Genomic DNA, 16,854 nt, shown 5'->3' with positions numbered 1-16,854 from the left:
CGAATCTGGGTTTGACGGATTCCAAGAGAATGCTACCTGCACAACTGCATTGTGCCAACTGTAGAATTTGGTGGAGGAAACATGGTCTGGGGCTGTTTTTCAGGAGAGCTCGGTTTGGAGAGCTCGGTTTGGAGAGCTCGGTTTGTTGTTTTGGAAAGTTTTTTGTTAATAAAAGTGTGTTGGAAAGTTTCTTATTAGCTAGCTAACATTTTAGTTTGGATCCCGTGACGCCGTTGGCATCAGTTGCTGGGGACTGCAATACTCTGTCCAGTGATCATGCTGACCAAGGCCGGGTCTGAGGAGATTTTTGGCGTAGCCTTGAACGCAGCCTGCGACATGTTTAGCCATTGTGGCCGGGACCGTGGATTGTTCCGGGTTTGTGGCTGTCCAGATCCCTGCTGATTTGAAAAACAACAATGTATCCTATGACCTGCCCTGTCTGGAACTGTGAGGAGTAACAACGTAACCTATGCTGCTAGCTACCATGACAAAGACTAAAGCCGGTGGGAGTGCCGTTGAGGACCGTGGTGTCTCTCTATCACAGGAGAACACAAAAATATTTCTCCAAGCAGTTGTTTCAACAATAAGAAAATGAGTGTTTTGTTCAAATACTGCTGGACTCAACTAATAAAAGAATGAACGTCCCGACCAGAGAGGTCCAGGACCTGAAGAACAGTTTGCAGTTCTCCCGGGGTCAGCTCGGTGAGTTGAAACAGGAGAACGGTAAGATGACAGCAATCTGTAAGTCATTGAGAGAGGACATCAGTTCTGTGTGAATCCATGATAACAATGATTGTCCCTCGAGATTTATCCATGAAGGCGGAACAACATGGTTGTGGATGGAACTGCAGAATCTCCACATGAGACCAGGATGGAGTCTGAGGACAAAGTGAGGGAAATGATCTCTGAGAAATTGAAGATGAACCACAGGAAGATTGAGGTGGAGCGTGCCCACAGGACTGGAAAACCCACCACTGGCCCAAGTGACAGGCCAGGTGACAGGCCCAGGTGACAGGCCCAGGTGACAGGCCCAGGTGACAGGCCCAGGTGACAGGCCCAGGTGACAGGCCCAGGTGACCGGCCCAGGTGACAGGCCCAGGTGACCGGCCCAGGTGACCGGCCCAGGTGACCGGCCCAGGTGACCGGCCCAGGTGACAGGCCCAGGTGACAGGCCCAGGTGACAGGCCCAGTTCGATAGTGGTCATGTTCCGTATTTCACTGAAAGAATAAACGTCTTGTTTTAGAGATGATAGTTTCCGGATTTGACCATATTAAAGACCTACGGCTCGTATTTCTGTGTGTTATTATGTTATAATGAAGTCTATGATTTGATAGAGCCGTCTGACTGAGCGGTGGTAGGCAGCAGCAGGCTCGTAAGCATTCATTCAAACAGCACTTTACTGCGTTTGCCAGCAGCTGTTTATGACTTCAAGCCTATCAACTCCTGAGATTAAGCTGGTGTATCTGATGTGAAATGGCTAGCTAGGTAGCGGGTTGATGGATATGGTATTATGATATGGTATTATGATATGTTGATGGATATGGTATTATGATATGGTATTATGATATGGTATTATGGTATGGTATTATGATATGTTGATGGATATGGTATTATGATATGGTATTGATTGGAAACTCATGTGTTGCCTGTTAGTATTATCTATGCTATATGTTTTCACTAGCTAGCACATGCTTTCAGACAGGCAGTGAATCTGGTATACAGTTAAGATGTTGTTGTTGTTGTTTGCCTTAAACATGAATGCCCATAGCTCCCGAGTAATGTAATGTCTACTGTACCATCCTGTCTCTCCCTCCCCAGCGACCATGGTGTGGCTGGTCAACATGGCAGACACTGGCCTCGGACACAGACCAATGACCAGGAAGAACTCAACAGAGGCCCCCATCACTCAGGTTGAGAGTCAATGTGAGTCTGTAGTGTCTGGTCGTTTAAATTCCTCTCTACCTTCTCCTTTGGCCTCCTTTAGGCCCTGGCCTCGCTTGCACCCCAAAATGATGATTATTTTCTTAAGTGTTTTTGTAATATCATAATTATTTTCTACCCTCCCATCAGCAGCTCCTCCATCTCTAGGCCACAATTGAACACCAACACATGCCTCTTTCTATGGCATCTCCAGTGGTTTTTAAGAACATCTGAATTCTTCTCGTCGGGTTCTTCTCTCCCGCCCCTGCAGCAGCCCTATCTAGCCCTGGGCTCACCGCCCCTTCATGTATAATATTTGACTTCTCCATGCTCCCCCCCCAGCCCTGGCTCTAGGCCCGGCCCCTCTCAGCCCCCCGGAGGATGACGGAGGGTTCACCCCTAACTGGATGGGGCATCAGGAGCATCAGCTGGGACCCCTTCAGTCCACAGACGAGACCCGACGGGAGATCCAACAACTCCCCTCTGCCAGACCACCCGTAATGGACGATGATGACGAGGAGAGTGAGTACAGAACTGAACAGTAATAAAAAAAATACAATTGTATTTGTCACGTTTCGTTAAAACAATCCCCATGCCATTTCGTTAAAACAATCCCTGTGCCATTTCGTTAAAACAATCCCCTTGCCATTTCGTTAAAACAATCCCTGTGCCATTTCGTTAAAACAATCCCTGTGCCATTTCGTTAAAACAATCCCCGTGCCATTTCGTTAAAACAATCCCTGTGCCATTTCGTAAAACAATCGCCATGTCGTTTCCTAATCAGGGCGCACGGCCGTTACCAACGCTCGTTTAATGTGAGCGGTCCAGAGACGCAATCTGAGGACTACCGATCCCATCTCTGAGCAGTCCGATGTCCTGATATTTAAAAAAAAATAATAATAATAATTAATTAATTAAAATGACCGGCACAAAATCTGCGATGCTGTTGAAGTGTGAGAAGTGCAACGACTAGCTTTGAGAACGGTCATCAGCAGTAGCCAATGAGAGCTCGGCAGAGAAGAAGCCAGTGTCATGACAACGTTGTTTCACATCGCCCGGAACGTGTGGACTCTCCAGCAGGAGCCATGACGACTACTAGTATGTGTTTCTACTTGCCTTTTTAACCAAAGTGTAAACATCTTTACAGCTCTGAAGTTCACCAGTCCTTTAATAACTCAACCTACATGTTATTCAATTCAACATGTTGGGGAAAAATGTAAACTGTATGGCAAGCGTGAGTGAACAATTTTAGGAGGCAGCTTTGAGATACAGTCTGTTCTAGCTAATTACACCATATCAGAATATTGGTAGTGTGTGCCAGATCGTAGAGAGTCAAAGACTGTCGTTTAAATGTGAGGCTCAGTGAAGTTAGGATTTTAATAACGGTGTAGCGTACCCCCCGGCATAACAACAAAATGCTTACTTACGCCCTTCCCAAAATTGCAGAGAAAAAAATTGATTTTTCTATAACACAAGGAATAAATACACCTATGAGTAATGATAACTGAGTCAATATACAGGGGGTACCAGTACTGAGTCGATATACAGGGGGTACCAGTACTGAGTCGATATACAGGGGGTACCAGTACTGAGTCAATATACAGGGGTACCAGTACTGAGTCGATATACAGGGGGTACCAGTACTGAGTCGATATACAGGGGGTACCAGTACTGAGTCAATATACAGGGGGTACCAGTACTGAGTCAATATACAGGGGTACCAGTACTGAGTCAATATACAGGGGGTACCAGTACTGAGTCAATATACAGGGGTACCAGTACTGAGTCGATATACAGGGGGTACCAGTACTGAGTCGATATGCAGGGGGTACCAGTACTGAGTCGATATGCAGGGGGTACCAGTACTGAGTCAATATACAGGGGGTACCAGTACTGAGTCGATATGCAGGGGGTACCAGTACTGAGTCAATATACAGGGGGTACCAGTACTGAGTCAATATACAGGGGTACCAGTACTGAGTCAATATACAGGGGTACCAGTACTGAGTCGATATACAGGGGTACCAGTACTGAGTCGATATGCAGGGGTACCAGTACTGAGTCGATATGCAGGGGGTACCAGTACTGAGTCGATATACAGGGGGTACCAGTACTGAGTCGATATGCAGGGGTACCAGTACTGAGTCAATATGCAGGGGGTACCAGTACTGAGTCGATATGCAGGGGGTACCAGTACTGAGTCGATATACAGGGGTACCAGTACTGAGTCGATATACAGGGGGTACCAGTACTGAGTCGATATACAGGGGGTACCAGTACTGAGTCAATATGCAGGGGTACCAGTACTGAGTCAATATACAGGGGGTACCAGTACTGAGTCGATATACAGGGGGTACCAGTACTGAGTCGATATGCAGGGGGTACCAGTACTGAGTCGATATACAGGGGTACCAGTACTGAGTCGATATACAGGGGTACCAGTACTGAGTCGATATACAGGGGTACCAGTACTGAGTCGATATGCAGGGGGTACCAGTACTGAGTCGATATACAGGGGGTACCAGTACTGAGTCGATATACAGGGGGTACCAGTACTGAGTCAATATGCAGGGGGTACCAGTACTGAGTCAATATACAGGGGGTACCAGTACTGAGTCAATATGCAGGGGGGTACCAGTGCCGAGTCAATGTGCAGGGGTACGAGGTAGATATATACAGTGACTAGGCAACAGGATAGATAATAAACAGCAGCAGCGTATGTGATGGGTCAAAAGAGTAAATGCAGATAGTTCAGGTAGCTTTTGGTTAACTCTTTAGCAGTCAGTCCAGGTAGCTTTTGGTTAACTCTTTAGCAGTCAGTCCAGGTAGCTTTTGGTTAACTCTTTAGCAGTAAGTCCAGGTAGCTTTTGGTTAACTCTTTAGCAGTCAGTCCAGGTAGCTTTTGGTTAACTCTTTAGCAGTCAGTCCAGGTAGCTATTGGTCCAGGTAGCTATTGGTCCAGGTAGCTATTGGTTAACTCTTTATCAGTCAGTCCAGGTAGCTTTTGGTTATCTCTTTAGCAGTCAGTCCAGGTAGCTTTTGGTTAACTCTTTAGCAGTCAGTCCAGGTAGCTATTGGTCCAGGTAGCTATTGGTCCAGGTAGCTATTGGTTAACTCTTCAGCAGTCTTATGGCTTGGTGGTGGAAGGTGTTTAGGGTCCTGTTGGTTCCAGACTCGGTGCATCGGCACTATGACTTCGGTGTCTGTAGTCTTTTTTTAGGGCCTTCATCTGACACCGCCAGGTATAGCGGTCCTGGAATGCAGAGAGCTCTCAACCCCAGTGATGTACTGGGCATTACCCTCTGGAGCGCTTCGCAGTTGGATGCCAAGTTGCCGTCATACCAGGCGGTGATGCAGCCAGTCAAGGTGCTCTCAATGGTGCAGCTGTAGAACATTTTAAGGATCTGAGGGCCAAACCTTTTCAGCCTCCTGAGTGGGAAGAGGCGTTGTCGTGCTTTCTCCACGACTGTGTTTCAGTGTGTGTAGACCATGTTAATTCATTAGTGATGTGGACACCGATGAACTTGAAGCTCTAGACGCGCTCCACCTACAGCCTTGTCGATGTGGATCGGGGGGGGGGCGCTCGTACCTCCATTTCCTGTAGTCCACAAACAACTTTGTCTTCCTGATGTTGAAGGAGAGGTTGTTGTCCTGGTACTACACTTCCGAGTCACTGACCTCCTCCCTCATCGTCGTCGGTGATCAAGCCAACCACCGTCGTGTCGTCAACAAACTTAATGGTGTGTTTTGGAGTTGTGCATGGCCACTTGGTCGTGGGTGAACAGGGAGTACAGGAGGGGACTAAGCACGCACCCCTGAGGGGCCCCCGTGTTGAGGATCAGCGTGGTGAATGTTTTGTTGCCTTCCCTCACCACCTGGGGGCAGCCCGTTAAAGTCCAGGATCCATTTGCAGAGGGAGGTGTTCAGGGTCCTTAGCTTAGTGATGAGCTGGGAGGGCACTGTGGTGTTGAACGCTGAGCTGTAGCCAATCAACAGCATTCTCACATGCAGTACCTTCAGAAAGTATTCATACCCCTGGACTTTATATTTTTGTATTGTAATTTTTTTTGTCAACGATCTACACAAAATACTCATATCAAAGTGGAAGAAAAATTCAAACCTTTTTGTAAAGAAATATATATGAAAAATAAAACACTATCTTGATTACATAAGTATTCAAGCCTCTTAGGCAATACTGTTAGAATCACCTTAGGCAGTGTTTACAGCTGTAAGCCTTTCTGGGTAAGTCTCTAAGAGCTTTCCACACCTGGATTGTGCAACATTTGCACATTTTTTTTTTTTTTTTTTAATTTTTAAAAAATTCTTCAAATTAGTTGTTGATCGTTGCTTGACAAACATTGTTGATCATTGCTAGACAACCATTTTCAGGTCTTGCCATAGATTTTTTTCAAGCAGATTTAAGACAAAACTGGAACTCGGCCACACACATTTTACTGTCTTGGTAAACAACTCCAGTCTAGATTTGGCCTTGTGTTTTAGGTTATTGTCCTGATGAAAGGTGAATTCATCTCTGTGTCTGGTGGAAAGCAGACTGAACCAGGTTTTCCCCTATGAGATTACCTGTACTTGGCTCCGTTTTATTTTTATCCTGAAAAACTCCTGAAGGATTACAAGCATATACATAACATGATGCAGCCACCAATATGCTTGAAAATATGGAGAGTGGTACTCAGTAATGTGTTTGTATTGGATTTGCCCCAAACATCACACTTTGTGTTCAGGACAAAAAGTTAATTGCTTTGCCACATTATTTGCAGTATTACTTTAGTGACTTGTTGGAAACAGGATGCATGTTTTGGAATATTTTTATTCTGTACAGGCTTCCTTCTTTTACACTCTGTCAATTAGGTTAGTATTGTGGAGTAACTACAATGTTGTTGATCCATCCTCAGTTAGTATTGTGGAGTAACTACAATGTTGTTGATCCATCCTCAGTTAGTATTGTGGAGAAACTCTAATGTTGTTGATCCATCCTCAGTTAGTATTGTGGAGTAACTACAATGTTGTTGATCCATCCTCAGTTAGTATTGTGGAGTAACTACAATGTTGTTGATCCATCCTCAGTTCTCTCCTATCACAGCCATTAAACTCTGTAACTGTTTTAAAGTCACCATTGCCTCATGGTGAAATCCCTGAGTGGTTTCCTTCCTCTCCAGCAACTGAGTTAGGAAGGATGCCTGTATCTTTGTAGTGACTGGGTGTATTGATACACCATTCAAAGTGTAATTAATAACTTCCTCGTGCTCAAAGGGATATTCAATGTTTGATTATTTTATTTTTACCCATCTACCAATAGGTGCCCTTCTATGCGAGGCATTGGAAAACCTCCCTGGTCTTTGTGGTTGACTCTGTTTTTTTTTTATTTTATTCACTGCTCGACTGAGGAAACTTCCAGATAATTGTATGTGTGGGGTACGGAGATGAGGTAGTCACTCAAAAATCATGTTAAACACTATTATTGCACACAAAGTGAGTCTATGCAATTTATGTGACTTGCAAAATGTTTCTCCTGAACTTATTTAGGCCATGACAAAGGGGTTGAAAAATGTTTCTCCTGAACTTATTTAGGCCATGACAAAGGGGTTGAAAAATGTTTCTCCTGAACTTATTTAGGCCATGACAAAGGGGTTGAAAAATGTGTTCAAGACATATCAGCTTTTCATTTTGAATTAATTTGTACAAATTTCTAAAAACATAATTCCACTTTGACATTACGGGGCATTGTGTGTAGATCAGTGACAAAACAATCTCAATTGAATCCAATTTTTAATTCAGGCGGTAACAACAACAAAAAGTGGAAAGAGTTTCTGAAGGCTCTGTGTGTCTAAGGTATTGTGAATGTTTTAGGATATTGTGGCATCCTGTGGTCCCCCGTATTGTGGCATCCTGTGGTCCCCCGTATTGTGGCATCCTGTGGTCCCCTGTGGGAAACAGCCATGTTTACACAGAGGTTCTGCCAGCAAAAAGAATTTGAATCCGTCATCACGACGGACACGATTGAACAAGAATCTGTCATCCAGTTTTCAGGATGGGTTTGTCCTGTGTTTCCCAGGGGGTGTGAAGGAGGGTCCAATGTAGACTGGTATATGAGGTCTAATTGGTTACAGGGTTGAATCAGGGTAACAGGGTAACATGGTTATAGGGTTACAGGGTAACAGGGTTATAGGGTTACAGGGTAACAGGGTTATAGGATAACAGGGTTATAGGGTAACAGGGTTAGAGGGTAACAGGGTTATAGGGTTAGAGGGTAACAGGGTTAGAGGGTAACAGGGTTAGAGGGTAACAGGGTTAGAGAGTAACAGGGTTAGAGGGTAACAGGGTTATAGGGTAACAGGGTTATAGGGTAACAGGGTTAGAGGGTAACAGGGTTAGAGGGTTATAAGGTAACACGGTTAGAGGGTAACAGGGTTAGAGGGTTATAGGATAACAGGGTTATAGGGTAACAGGGTAACAGGGTTATAGGGTAACAGGGTTATAGGGTAACAGGGTTATAGGGTTATAGGGTAACAGGGTTATAGGGTTATAGGGTAACAGGGTTATAGGGTAACAGGGTAACAGGGTTATAGGGTAACATGGTTATAGGGTTATAATGTAACAGGGTTATAGGATTATAGGGTAACAGGGTTATAGGGTAACAGGGTTATAGGGTAACAGGGTTATAGGGTAACAGGGTTATAGGGTAACAGGGTTATAGGGTTACAGGGTAACAGGGTTACAGGGTAACAGGGTTATAGGATAACAGGGTTACAGGGTAACATGGTTATAGGGTAACAGGGTAATAGGGTTATAGGGTTACAGGGTTAGAGGGTAACAGGGTTAGAGGGTAACAGGGTTATAGAGTAACAGGGTTAGAGGGTAACAGGGTTATAGGGTAACAGGGTTATAGGATAACAGGGTTATAGGGTAACAGGGTTATAGGGTAACAGGGTTATAGGGTAACAGGGTTATAGGGTTACAGGGTAACAGGGTTATAGGGTAACAGGGTTATAGGGTGATAGGGTAACATGGTTATAGTGTTATAGGGTAACAGGGTTACAGGGTTATAGGGTAACAGGGTTATAGGGTTACAGGGTTATAGGGTAACAGGGTTACAGGGTTATAGGGTAACAGGGTTATAGGGTTATAGGGTAACAGGGTTATAGGGTAACAGGGTTACCAGGTCAGGGTTACTGGGTCAGGGTTACAGGGTTAGGGTTACCGGGTTAGGGTTACCAGGTTAGGGTTACAGGGTTACCGGGTTAGGGTTACCAGGTTAGGGTTACCGGGTTAGGGTTACAGGGTTAGGGTCACCGGGTCAGGGTTACAGGGTTACCGGGTTAGGATTACCAGGTTGGGGTTAGGGTTACCGGGTTAGGGTTACCGGGTTAGGGTTACCAGGTTGGGGTTAGGGTTACAGGGTTAGGGTTACCGGGTCAGGGTTATAGGATAACAGGGTTACAGGGTTACCGGGTTAGGGTTACAGGGTTATAGGGTAACAGGGTTATAGGGTAACAGGGTTATAGGATAACAGGGTTATAGGGTAACAGGGTTATAGGATAACAGGGTTATAGGGTAACAGGGTTATAGGGTAACAGGGTTATAGGGTAACAGGGTTATAGGGTTACCGGGTTAGGGTTACAGGGTTATAGGATAACAGGGTTATAGGGTAACAGGGTTATAGGGTAACAGGGTAACATGGTTATAGGGTAACAGGGTTATAGGGTAACAGGGTTATAGGGTAACAGGTTTATAGGGTAACAGGGTTATAGGGTAACAGGGTTATAGGGTAACAGGGTTATAGGTTAACAGGGTTATAGGTTAACAGGGTTATAGGGTAACAGGGTTATAGGGTAACAGGGTTATAGGGTTATAGAGTAACATGGTTATAGGGTTATAGGGTAACAGGGTTATAGGGTAACAGGGTTATAGGGTAACAGGGTTATAGGGTAGCAGGTTAACAGGGTTATAGGGTAACAGGGTTATAGGGTAACAGGGTTATAGGGTAACAGGGTAACATGGTTATAGGGTTACCGGGTTAGGGTTACAGGGTTAGGGTTACCGGGTCAGGGTTACAGGGTTATAGGATAACAGGGTTATAGGGTAACAGGGTTATAGGGTAACAGGGTTATAGGGTTACCATGTTAGGGTTACAGGGTTAGGGTTACCGGGTTAGGGTTACCAGGTTAGGTTTACCAGGTTAGGGTTACAGGGTTACCGGGTTAGGGTTACCAGGTTAGGGTTACCGGGTTAGGGTTACCGGGTTAGGGTCACCGGGTCAGGGTCACCGGGTTATAGGATAACAGGGTTACCGGGTTAGGGTTACCGGGTTAGGATTTCCAGGTTAGGGTTAGGGTTACCGGCTCAGGGTTACAGGGTTATAGGATAACAGGGTTACCGGGACAGGGTTACCGGGTTAGGGTTACAGGGTTAGGGTTACCGGGTCAGGGTTATAGGATTACAGGGTTACCGGGTTACAGGGTTATAGGGTAACAGGGTTATAGGGTAACAGGGTTGTAGGGTAACGGGGTTATAGGGTAACAGGGTTATAGGGTAACAGGATAACATGGTTATAGGGTTACCAGGTTAGGGTTACCGGGTTAGGGTTACCGGGTCAGGGTTACAGGGTTACCTAGTCAGGGTTACAGGGTTAGGGTTACCGGGTCAGGGTTACAGGGTTACCGGGTTAGGGTTACAGGGTCAGGGTTACAGGGTTAGGGTTACCGGGTTACAGGGTTATGGTAACAGGGTTACAGGGTCAGGGTTACAGGGTTAGGGTTACCGGGCTACAGGGTCAGGGTTACCGGGTCAGGGTTAGGGTTATAGGGTTAGGGTTACCAGGTTACAGGGTTAGGGTTACCGGGTCAGGTTTAGGGTTACAGGGTTAGGGTTACAGGGTTAGGGTTACAGGGTTAGGGTTACTGGGTTAGGGTTACTGGGTTAGGGTTACCGGGTTAGGGTTACCGGGTCAGGGTTACCGGGTTAGGGTTACCGGGTTAGGGTTACCGGGTCAGGGTTACCAGGTTAGGGTTACAGGGATACCAGGTTATGGTTACCGGGTTAGGGTTACAGGGTTAGGGTTACCGGGTCAGGGTTACAGGGTTACCAGGTTAGGGTTACAGGGTTACCAGGTTAGGGTTACAGGGTTACCGGGTTAGGGTTACCGGGTCAGGGTTAGCGGGTCAGGGTTAGGGTTACCGGGTTAGGGTTACCGGGTTAGGGTTACCGGGTTAGGGTTACCAGGTCAGGGTTAGGGTGACCGGGTCAGGGTCAGGGTTAGGGTTACAGGGTTAGGGTGACCGGGTCAGGGTTAGGGTTACAGGGTTAGGGTGACCGGGTCAGGGTTACAGGGTTAGGGTTACAGGGTTACCAGGTTAGGGTCAGGGTTAGGGTTACAGGGTTACCAGGTTAGGGTCAGGGTTACCAGGTTAGGGTCAGGGTTAGGGTTACCAGGTTAGGGTCAGGGTTAGGGTTACCAGGTTAGGGTCAGGGTTAGGGTTACCAGGTTAGGGTCAGGGTTAGGGTTACCAGGTTAGGGTCAGGGTTACCAGGTTAGGGTCAGGGTTAGGGTTACCGGGTCAGGGTTAGGGTTACAGGGTTACCAGGTTAGGGTCAGGGTTAGGGTTACCAGGTTAGGTCAGGGTTAGGGTTACAGGGTTACCAGGTTAGGGTTACAAGGTTAGGGTTACCGGGTCAGGGTTAGGGTTACCGGGTCCGGTGAACGTGTTGTAACAGTTGAGGATAGAGTTGGGGTTATATAGTTAGGATCAGTGGGGTATAACATGGTTGTGTTCCCCAGGGGGAGTGAAGCTGGGTCTAGGAGACTTCATCTTCTACAGCATGCTGGTGGGGAAGGCCTCTGCTGCAGCTAGTGGAGACTGGAACACCACCCTGGCCAGCTTCGTAGCCATACTCATCGTGAGTACACAGCTACTCATTATATTCTCTTGTTCTTTATGATAGTCTGTTACACATTCCCTCGCTCTGCTTTCTCTCTGTCTGGCTGCTCTCTCTCTGTCTGGCTGCTCTCTCTCTCTGTCTCTGTCTGGCTGCTCTGTCTCTGTCTGGCTGCTCTCTCTCTGTCTCTGTCTGGCTGCTCTCTCTCTCTCTCTGTCTGGCTGCTCTCTCTCTGTCTCTGTCTGGCTGCTCTCTCTCTGTCTCTGTCTGGCTGCTCTCTCTCTGTCTCTGTCTGGCTGCTCTCTCTCTGTCTCTGTCTGGCTGCTCTCTCTCTGTCTCTGTCTGGCTGCTCTGTCTCTGTTTGGCTTCTCTGTCTGGCTGCTCTCTCTTTCTGTCTCTGTCTGGCTGCTCTCTCTGTCTCTGTCTGGCTGCTCTCTCTCTGTCTCTGTTTGGCTTCTCTGTCTGGCTGCTCTCTCTCTCTGTCTCTGTCTGGCTGCTCTCTCTCTGTCTCTGTCTGGCTGCTCTCTCTCTTTCTCTCTCGCTGTCTCTCTCTGTCAATTCAATTCAAGGTCTTTATTGTCATGGGAAACATGTGTTGGCATTGCCAAAGCAAGTGGAGTGTATAAACAAATGTGAACAGTAAACATTACAGAAGTTCCAAAAGAACAAAGACATTTCAAATGTCATATTATGTCTGTATACGGTGTTGTAACGATGTGCACATAGTGAAAGTACAAAAATGGAAAATAATAAACATTAATATGGGTTTTATTTACATATCCCCCTCTCTCTATCCCTCCTCCCTCTCTTTCTCCCCCTCTCTCTCTATCCCTCCCCCTCTCTCCATCCCTCCCTCCCCCTCTCTCTCTATCCCTCCCCCTCTCTCCATCCCTCCCTCCCCCTCTCTCTATCCCTCCCCCTCTCTCCATCCCTCCCTCCCCCTCTCTCTCTATCCCTCCCCCTCTCTCCATCCCTCCCTCCCCCTCTCTCTCTATCCCTCCCCCTCTATCCCTCCTTCTCCCTCTCTCTCTCTATCCCTCTCTCTCTCTCCTCTCTCTCTATCCCACCCTCTCTCCTTCCCCCCTCTCTATCCCACCCTCTCTCCTTCCCCCCTCTCTCTATCCCACCCTCCCCCTCTCTCTATCCCTCCCTCCCCCTCTCTCTATCCCTCCCCCTCTCTCCATCCCTCCCTCCCTCCCCCTCTCTCTCTCTATCCCTCCCCCTCTCTCTCTCTATCCCTCCCTCTCTCTCCCTCTCTCTCTCCCTCTCTCTCTCCCCCCCTCTCTCTCTCCCTCTCTCTCTCCCCCTCTCTCTATCCCTCCCTCCCCCTCTCTCTCTCTCTCCCACCCTCCCTCCTTCTCCCCCTCTCTCTCTATCCCCCCCTCTCTCTAACCCCCTCTCTCTCTATCCCTCCCTCCCCTCTCTCTCTCTCTATCCCTCCCTCCCTCCCCCTCTCTCTCTCTCTATCCCACCCTCCCCCTCTCTATCCCTCCCTCCCCCTCTCTCCCTCTCTCCACAGGGCCTGTGTTTGACTCTTCTTCTCCTGGCCATCTTTAAGAAGGCCCTCCCTGCCCTTCCCATCTCCATCTTCTTTGGCTTGGTGTTCTACTTCGCTACAGACAACCTGGTCAGACCTTTTATGGACCAGCTGGCTCTGCACCAGTTCTACATTTAGCAGGATGTTCCCCTGCTCTCTCTGCCCCACGGGAGCTGCCATCATCAACACCAGGGGTGTATTCATTAGTGCACTCCCTCCGTTCCCCTGCTCTCTCCACCCCACGGGAGCTGCAATCATCAACACCAGGGGTGTATTCCTTAGTGCACTCCCTCCGTTCCCCTGCTCTCTCCGCCCCACGGGAGCTGCCATCATCAACACCAGGGGTGTATTCATTAGTACACTCCCTCCGTTCCCCTGCTCTCTCCACCCCACGGGAGCTGCCATCATCAACACCAGGGGTGTATTCATTAGTACACAACATAGCGAAACGTTTTTGCAACGAAAACATTTTTTTTTTGACTAAATCCGGTAGGTTCCCTCACCCTTTTTGTCCTGTTTTGCTGTGCCAGAGTTCAACCTCTAACAAGGGGACCAGGGGCATCTCCAGTCCAGCCCCCTGACTGAAGTTCAGTGGTAGTTTTTGGATCGGCTTTTTGTTTCTGGGCTTGATGGGGGTTCATAACCATGATGTCTTTTGATTTGTTCATACTTTCCTCGTTTTCCAAAAAGTGATTGATACGCCGTCTAAAGGTCACGGTGAGTTTAAGGTGGGTACTGCCACAGAGCTAGGATGTAGTTGATGATTCTGTTGTTGTTGTTTTTTTGGGGAGTCACACACACGACCCAGAAAGGAGGAGAAGAAGAAGCAGCCTCCTGAGAAAAGTACTTCAGAGGGACGTTAACACTCTCACTAACGGGATGGACTGTCACGTGACATGATGATGTCACCGGTAAAATGTTTTTTTTGTTTGTTTTGTTGAATAATTCTACTTTGATTGTTGTGCTTCTTGGAATTGAACTCGTCAAGAGCTTTGCTTTGTCCATCCAGCTCCTGGTCTGTGTTCCAAACAGCACCCTATTCCCTGTATAGTGCACTAGAGTCAATAGGGCTCTAGTCAAAAGTAGTGCACTATATTAGGGGAAAGGGTGCTATTCATCCTGAATTCCAGGATTCATTTCCATGCTTTTGTTGTTTTGTTTTTCTCCCCCCCACTCAGTCAGACATTCAGACCGTGAAACCACAAAGGCCTGTGAGGTTTTACACAGTGTTGCTGGTCCAACAGGAACGGGATGGTTTGAAACCAGCTTTGAGTTGTGTCCCCACCACACGGCATCATAAAACACCACGGTTTGGTTGACCATGTTCTGTTCCCTCTCAGAGCGATGTCTAAATCTAGACGTGTCGTTAATTCTAGCCTGATTCCAGTGTTTGTGTGTGTGTGTGTGGGGGGGGGGGTCAATTCCGTTTCAATTCCAGTCAGTTCAGGAAGTATACCGAAATTCCAATGATCTCCAATGCTTTTCAATGAGGACAATGTGGAATTGCTCTCTGATTTGATTGGGTTTGGAATGGAATTGACCCCAACCGTAACGACAGGAAGTGACAGGAAGTTAACACAATAGCACAAACATATCTGGGACCAGGTTATGTTGATTGATCCACACCAGAATCATCAGCGTGTCTAACAGTCAGTTTCTCCTCATGGAAACAAACTAAATGTTTTTCACGTAGCATCTTGACAATACATTTGACCAGGAGTTTTTCCTCTGTTCTGCTTTCAAGACGAGCAAAAAGTTGATCATGGCTGGCATTTAAACTCTGTTAGGCCAAACTAGTTCTTTAAGGAGGTCTTTTCTTTTCGTGGACACACATTAGGCTTAGTCCTAGAACTAAAAACACCCATTTTAAAATCATTATTTTAGTCCAGGGCTTTGCTTAATCTGTGTGTAGGAGACAGAAAACCTAGTGTTGCTCTCCAATTTAAACTCTTTGCTGCAGAGTAACCTGCACATGGAGCAATGACTTGAGATTGTTGTTTTTCTTACTTTTGTAAAAGATTATGTTGGGCAACTGGCCATGTGCATTATGCAAGGTTGTTCCTTTCAAATGTTCCGTTTTAAAATAAATGAATCAAGAATAAAATACAAATGGCATATCAGTAATTTATTGAAAATGATTCAACAGATTCATAAATAAGTGGGAACCCATTTCCTTAGTTACAGCATTTGCCTTAGTTACAGCATTCCCTTGGTTACAGCATTCCTTTAGTTACAGCATTTCCCTTAGTTACAGCATTCCCTTGGTTACAGCATTCCTTTAGTTACAGCATTCCTTTAGTTACAGCATTCCCTTGGTTACAGCATTCCTTTAGTTACAGCATTCCCTTGGTTACAGCATTCCCTTAGTAACAGCATTCCCTTGGTTACAGCATTCCTTTAGTTACAGCATTCCTTTAGTTACAGCATTCCCTTGGTTACAGCATTCCCTAGGTTACAGCATTCCCTTGGTTACAGCATTCCTTTAGTTACAGCATTTCCCTTAGTTACAGCATTCCCTTGGTTACAGCATTCCTTTAGTTACAGCATTCCTTTAGTTACAGCATTCCCTTGGTTACAGCATTCCTTTAGTTACAGCATTCCCTTGGTTACAGCATTCCCTAGGTTACAACATTCCCTTAGTTACAACATTGTTGTCCTTTTTGTAGTGTTAAGTTTAGCATTTTCTTACTGTTACAACAGAAACCTCAGCCTGTCAACAAATCAGCTGGAAGATTCAACATGTGGAATAAGTTTGAACACATTTGTAGTAAATGATGTTAATTGCTTGGTGCACCAGTCAAGGCTTGTTCTGTTGGCATGGCAGCAGGTCCTGAAGTGTAAAAGTTGTGCCACGAGGGAAAAAACCCATCAAGTTTTCATTTTGAGTTGTCAACTAACGTGAAAGAAAAGTGAAATCATCCGAAAGGAAGGTGGATAATTTTTTAAAAATGCTATTGAACATTAAACAGATTTGGCTAATCTGTATGGTGCAAATAATAATGATCCACACTAATAAAAAATAAATATAGATAGATGAATCTAAACTTCAGGACCCTGTCTTTCAAAGATAATTAGTAAAAATCCAAATAACTTCACAGATCTTCATTGTAAAGGGTTTAAACACTGTTTCCCATGCTTGTTCAATGAACCATAAACAATTAATGAACATGCACCTGTGGAACGGTCATTAAGACACTGACAGCTTACAGACGGTAGGCAATTAAGGTCACAGTTATGAAAACTTAGGACACCATAGAGGCCTTTCTACTGACTCTGAAAAACACCAAAAGAAAGATGCCCAGGGTCCCTGCTCATCTGCGTGAACGTGCCTTAGGCATGCTGCAAGGAGACATGAGGACTGCAGATGTGGCCAGGGCAATAAATTGCAATGTCCGTACTGTGAGACGCCTAAGACAGCGCTACAGGGAGACATGACGGACAGCTGATCGTCCTCGCAGTGGCAGACCACGCAGTGGCAGACCACGTGTAACAACACCTGCAC

At 46.3% G+C, this 16,854-nt stretch overlaps 1 protein-coding gene across 2 annotated transcripts in view; it reads left to right on the top strand.

Annotated features, from left to right (window-relative positions):
• psen1 (presenilin 1) overlaps positions 1 to 15,462 on the top strand; it is a 40,565-nt gene extending 25,103 nt beyond the window's left edge. For both annotated transcript variants that reach the window (XM_042330363.1, XM_042330362.1), the window contains exons 8-11: positions 1,820 to 1,924; positions 2,264 to 2,443; positions 11,718 to 11,836; positions 13,335 to 15,462. In XM_042330363.1, coding sequence (XP_042186297.1) covers positions 1,820 to 1,924; positions 2,264 to 2,443; positions 11,718 to 11,836; positions 13,335 to 13,490 — 560 coding nt within the window. In that variant the 3' untranslated portion in view covers positions 13,491 to 15,462. The remainder of the gene's footprint in view (positions 1 to 1,819; positions 1,925 to 2,263; positions 2,444 to 11,717; positions 11,837 to 13,334) is intronic.
• Positions 15,463 to 16,854: the final 1,392 nt, after the last annotated feature.

Source organism: Oncorhynchus tshawytscha, linkage group LG11 (assembly GCF_018296145.1).
Source record: "Oncorhynchus tshawytscha isolate Ot180627B linkage group LG11, Otsh_v2.0, whole genome shotgun sequence".
In the NCBI taxonomy this organism is placed as follows: domain Eukaryota; kingdom Metazoa; phylum Chordata; class Actinopteri; order Salmoniformes; family Salmonidae; genus Oncorhynchus; species Oncorhynchus tshawytscha.
Note: the sequence above shows the minus strand (reverse complement) of the source record. Positions and strands in the feature narration are given on the sequence as shown.